We start from the raw sequence: 6,000 nt of genomic DNA, 5'->3' as shown, positions 1-6,000 counted from the left end.
CAGCTCTACGTAGACTGAGAACAGGGGAATGTAGTTCCCTAAAAGGAAATGGGGGTGCTATCACTTGAAGAAGAGGGATGTAGATTTGGCCAGCAGAAACAACAGATGTCCATCACATCATAAATGATGACCCACCCAGCAGACCTAGTCCAGAACAACATTCTTCTCCTGCCCCTCCATTTTCACCTCCAACTAGATCAACCCCTGAACGTTGGTAAAGTCCTCTCCTCCTAAATGTCTTTTCACCTGTCTCTGTCAGTTAAGGTATTCCCCGTCCCTAAATGCCCAGTTCAAATATGATCTCCCTTACCATGACTCTTTAACAGATGTGGTCTCTCTCCCACTTCTGAGCATCCTAGTTGTTTCTACTTCTCTTGTCGTTATCTTTTCACACTGTACCCTATATCTCACTTATTTGTACACATTATGAGCTGTTGTGGAAAAGGGCCGTTTCCCGCGGCAGCAACTGCGGTGATTAGATACGCACCAAGGCCGCCAGGGCGCGCCAAGCGCCAGGCGCGAGGCAGCCGGGGGCTGGAGGCGCTGTGATTGGCAATTGCGGCAGTCAATCGGGCGCAGGCGGGGGCAGGGTGGGGCGGGCCGCCCTAGAGGCCCGTGGGCGAGAGGCGGGGCCTGCATGAATGGGGCGCGAGGCGCGCGGCTGCAGTCGGCGCTCGGGGGGGAAGCGGGAGTCCCGGCCGGGAGTGGGTGGGAGGAAGCGAGGTGGGGAGGGGAGGGAAAGAACGCGGGGGGCGGGGAGGGGCAGCGCCGGGGCGGCGCGCCGAGAGCGGCGAGGCGGCGGGTGTGAGCTAGAGCCGTGGCCGTGGTTCCTGTCGCTTCGGTGCCGCTGTCCGCTGCGCCGCCTCCTGCCGGACCCCGAGGAGCCCCCGACCCGGCGGAGGAGTCGGGACTGGGGTAGCCGGCGCTGAGGGAGGAGTCGGGTCCGAACGGCCGCGCCAAAGACCCCCGGGCGTGGAGGTGGGGGGCTGAGGCCCCCGAGGGGGCCCCGCCGCTATGGGCAACCTGGAGAGCGCCGAGGGCGGCCAGGGCGAGCCTCCCTCTGTCTCGCTGCTGCCGCCGCCCGGCAAAATGCCGATGCCTGAGCCCTGTGAGCTGGAAGAGAGGTTCGCCTTGGTGCTGGTGAGAGCTGAGCCTGGTCCCTTCCCCCTCCTACCGCCCCGCAGGTCCCAGCGCCCCGGGTGGGTTCCTTGGTCCGGCCCACCCCTTCAGTCAGGGCCCCCGATGGGTCTCGGCCCCCAGCGCCTTCCCAGGAACCTCTGAGCAGCCCCGTCGGGGACTTCCCAACCGACGCCTCAACCGCTGGACACTTAGGAGGAGGGGTCCCCAACCCGGGACCGCCCCAGGATCCAGACTTCTTCCTCTTCCCTTCCCCTTCTGCCGCCCTTCGCACTTCTCCTCACTTCTCTGACAGTCTCCGCAGGTCCCTAGGATTCTCATTCCTAAACCTTTGGCTGGTGCGGGGGAATTCAGAAGCTCAGGGCCGGCCCACTCCCCAGCCTAAGTCCGGGTTCTCTGACTGGGGAGACCGCCTCTCGTGTTAACATGGAGGCTTTCCAGGGAGTGGGTCCTACTCCCAGCCCAGACCAGATGTTTGGGGGAGAGGAGGGGGAATGGAGGGGGACTGGCAGCTCGTGAAGGGGGTGGAATAAAGAGTGATGCCATTCTACTTATTTTCAGAACGGCCTGCAGGCATCCTGCAAAGTTACAGTGGGTTTGCCTAAAAGAGCTGAACATGTGGATAAGCCATTTCACTAGTGTATTTTTCCAATTGAAACAATACACAAACCATCCTGCCTCCCCCACCCCACCCCTTTTATGTTAAGCCCTAGTGGCTGGTTTGTGTTTTTTGCCTGTGCTTCTTTTTAGTCTTTCTGTAGGTTCCTAAATGATCTGTATGGATGAGTTTTTAGAGCTGACTTTGGGATTCTTCTTTGATGTGGGAACTGGACATTGATGTCGGTGGCTCTGTGGACAGAGAGCGTCTGAGCTGGTATCACTGAGATGGAGGCAGAGAATATGTCAGAGCTAAAAATGAAGTTTTGGAGAAAGAAAGTGAGCTAGGTGAAGGAACGTTTGCTAACAGAGGTAAATCTTAGAGAAACTTGGGGAAATAGTTCCCAGTTCCTCAAAGAACTCTCTAAGAGGCAGTGTTAATGCTGCCGTTATTGTTACTATGGCCTGAAGGGCTGACTTTGCCTTTGCCTGTGAGGAGGGTTAAGTTGTGACCTAGCAGCCTTATTGGATTTCATCTGCTTTGGAATAGGAAGATTAGATCTGTTGGCACCAGTGAAGCTGTCTAGAGATCCTGGCCTCTCCGATGGTGCAGAGCCTGACATCAGCCCACTGGCACCATAGCCAGATCAGAGAGGGTTCACGGGGTTCCAAGGGGAAGCTGGCACCTATCTGCCCATCAGCTCTGTGAAGGGCCAAAGGGATCTGGGCCACGTCTTGTGGCCCTCTGCATTTCCCCCAGCATCCTCGGGGGGATGGGGTGAGTCAGTGATTACTAATGTGCTGTGGCCATCTCAGAGGCTGAGGAGAGCCTGGGACTTGGTGCCCTTGCAAACAAGAGCTCAACTGTTGGGGGAAAAGAGTGGGAGGGAATCTGCCCTCCAGTGGGGGTGTGAAAACCCCCATGGAGTGACATGAGGTAGCTACAGAAATTGGAGAAAAAGGGATGTAAAGGGATGTTCAGAGGTGGACTGGGTAGGGGGCTGCCTTAGGTAGGTGCTACCAGGCTGTTTGTTGTGAGAGCTCAGAACCAGAGTTGGTCATGTCCTCACTGGAGTTTAGTTGACACATTTGTTTAGTTGGCAGATTAATGGCTTAATATTTACAAAATGCATATGGTATCCTGATTACTAGCCAGAGAGCCTAGGTCAAACTGGGGACCGTACCACCCACTTGTAAGCCTAACTTTCAGCATAAAGTTTTGATTTGTTTCCTCGTGGCTTTTGTTTTCGTCTTGTTACTGTGTGCCTGAGCCGCTGCTAATGGGGAGTTGTAACAGGGCGGGCCAGGGCTAATTAGCTGTCTTAGGAAGGGAGGAGATTTTACCTCAGTTTTCTAACACAGGGAAATCATGCTTTCTTGGGGATTTGAGTTCTTCGCTAGGGACTCTTAAAGATCCCTCTTTCCTCTGTTTCTAAAACATGCCCTTTCCAGTATCCTTTGGGAACAGTACTGACTATTGGATGTTTGACCCTGGAACAGGCTCATGTATATTTCCTGACAGTCAGGAGAAGCATAGTACAGTAGAAAAAGCAGGAGCCGTGTCTTAGCGATCATCTTAACCTCTCTGAGCCTAGATTTGCTCATCTGTACAATGGGGCTAATGATTACCATCCTGGTGGGATTTTGAGAATTGAGGGGTGTATATAAGGTGCTTGGCACCCAGTAGGTACTCAATATAGATCAGTTTCTTTTCTTGATTGTGTAAAAGAGTAAGACAGGTTGCTCCTTTTATACCATTTTCTTCCCCAGATTGATTTGGTTTACGGACAAGCTATTTGTTGGTTTTGCTGAAGTGATGTACTGGTGTCCTGGTTAAGCATGGATTTTCAAGTCAAAGTGGGCTCAAATACTGGCTCCTCACAGTCTCCAGTTAGAAAAGTGTTTGACCTTAATCAAGTTACTTAATCTTCTTGAGTCCCAGTTTCCTCTTATAAATGAGGATAATAATAGTATTTGCCACATGAGGTTATTGTGTGAATTTAATGAAACTAGAAGTTAAGTACTTAGTTAGCAGAGTCTGGCATCTACTATATGCTTGGTAAATGGTAGTTTTTAAATGTGTAACTCTCAGCAGTGACTCAGATCTGAGATCACTTGTATTCCCAAAACGGTATTTTAAGTTCAGTAATCTGATGAAACCAGTTACCCTGTTCTGTATTAGCCAGACTCAGGATATGCTGCTGCTGTTACATGGAGGGCTTCCCCAGTTCCACTGTATCTATGGAAACCCCCCCTGAAAAACACCCTGGCTGGGGAAGTTGTATCATTGCTGAGTCAAGACCACAGGCTCCCAGCTTTCTGGTGCAGACACATGATCTGACCCACAGCCTGTCAGCCGAGGTTGGGTAACTCGTCTGAAGCCATGAGGTGGTTTGTGCAGGACATAGTCCTACCCCAGCCCAGTGCCCTAATCCAGGGCTTTCCTGCTGGTATGCTGGGATACTGATCCCCTCAGCCCTGGCAGCAGCTCAGGTCCCAGATTGGTCCCGTCTGGCTGGATCAGCTTCCACCATTTACCCTGTGTACTGTGCAAATAGTATTTTCTAGGTGTGTCCTGATATTAAAAAGGTTGTGAAGCTGCTGTGTTACACTGTTTTCTTGGGATCCTTCCTTACCCCCTGTCTTGGCAGCAGCCCCTATTCTGTTGAGGACTGAGAAGTTTAGGATGGTCAGTTATTGGAGCTCCTCTTTATTAATACCAGGATGAGATCTCTGGTCCGGTAAAGCCCCCTTCTGTGTTTTGGTCCTGACTAGTCTACTACCTTAGTTGCTCAGAAGCTAGTATGCTGGCCAGTACTGGCCTTTCCTTAGATAGAGAGGGGAGGCAGAGGGCTTTAATGGCTTTAAAAGGATAGCTGTCTGCTTTTGCTGTGTTTGCACCCTGATTTTTCTGTTTACTGGGTTACTACAGATTTGAAACGAAGTCTAAAGGTTCTAATGCCAGAAAAAGCCCTGGATATCCCTCAAGAGGAGGCTCTCAGGGCATGAGGGTGGGGCTGTGTGACGGACTGTCCCTGCCGTGGCCCCTCCTTTCACATTTCCCTGGTGAAGACTGATGACTTGGGGTTTTGCTATAAGTGTAGCATTGATGTGGGAGCTAAGCTGGCCTGGGTGCTAGTTGTCAAGAGGCTTTGAGAGGCCTCCTTTGACATAGAAAGGGGCTGGGAAAAACTTGAACTAAATATCAAGTTCCAAATCGCCATGGTGGAAATGTTTTTCCCAGCCCTGGGGATTGTGGTGAATTAGTTCAGGCTGGGATAGAACTTGGGGGAGGGTAAGGGCCCTTGACAGCTGTCAGAGCAACCCCCTCGTTTAGAGACCCCACTGAGAAGACCCTAGGGCACAGAGAGAAACCTCATTCCTTGACTTTCCCATATGACCCTGCTTTAGATTGGGGAGGTGTAGGGGTAGGTGGGAGGGAGATGGAACTGATGCAGTGGACTCCTTGTGATTTGGGAATGTTTTCATGGCTCAAAGGGAAGTTCAGCTTTTTTCCTTTTTTCCCTTAAAGTAATACTCATTCTCTAAAAACAAGTTTGGGCAATTTAGAAAGAAGAAAAGATTGATGATTTAGGTTGAAGGAAAAAGTCCATATTTTCTCCATTCCTTTAGCAAATGGAGGCAACGTGTTTTATTTTTTTTATTTTTATTATTTTTTAAAATTTATTGTTTTATTTTTGGCGGTATTGGGTCTTCGTTGCTGCGTGCAGGCTTTTCTCTGGTTGTGGCGAGCAGGGGCTACTCTTCGTTGCGGTGCGTGGGCTTCTCATTGTGGTGGCTTTTCTTGTCTCGGAGCACAGGCTCTAGGCGTGCAGGCTTCAGTAGTTGTGGCACACGGTCTCGGTAGTTGTGGCTCGCGGGCTCTATAGCTCAGGCTCAGTAGTTGTGGCTCACAGGCTTAGTTGCTCTGTGGCATGTGGGATCTTCCCGGACCAGGGCTCGAACCCGTGTTCCCTGCATTGACAGGCGGACTCTTAACCACTGAGCCAACAGGGAAGCCCGACAATGTGTGTTAAAACTTTCCATGTTTTTGTCTTTGCATAGGTTTTTTTTTTTTAATTAATTAATTTTATTTATTTATTTTTGACTGTGTTGGGTCTTTGTTGCTGCGTGCGAGCTTTCTCTAGTTGCGGAGAGCAGGGGCTACTCTTTGTTGCAGTGCGTGGGCTTCTCATTGTGGTGGCTTCTCTTGTTGCAGAGCACAAGCTCTAGGCGCACGGGCTTCAGTAGTTGTGGCTTGCAGGC

At 51.2% G+C, this 6,000-nt stretch overlaps 1 protein-coding gene across 1 annotated transcript in view; it reads left to right on the top strand.

Annotated features, from left to right (window-relative positions):
* Window positions 1-1,014: 1,014 nt before the first annotated feature.
* FMNL3 (formin like 3) overlaps window positions 1,015-6,000 on the top strand; it is a gene marked incomplete at its 5' end in the record, with an annotated part of 55,007 nt that continues 50,021 nt past the window's right edge. The window contains one exon of the mRNA XM_082666155.1: window positions 1,015-1,140. Coding sequence (XP_082522281.1) covers window positions 1,015-1,140 — 126 coding nt within the window. The remainder of the gene's footprint in view (window positions 1,141-6,000) is intronic.

This window comes from Grampus griseus (genome assembly GCF_964374135.1).
Source record: "Grampus griseus genome assembly, chromosome: 11".
Taxonomy (NCBI): Eukaryota; Metazoa; Chordata; class Mammalia; order Artiodactyla; family Delphinidae; genus Grampus; species Grampus griseus.
This window is presented reverse-complemented; position numbering and strand designations above follow the sequence as displayed.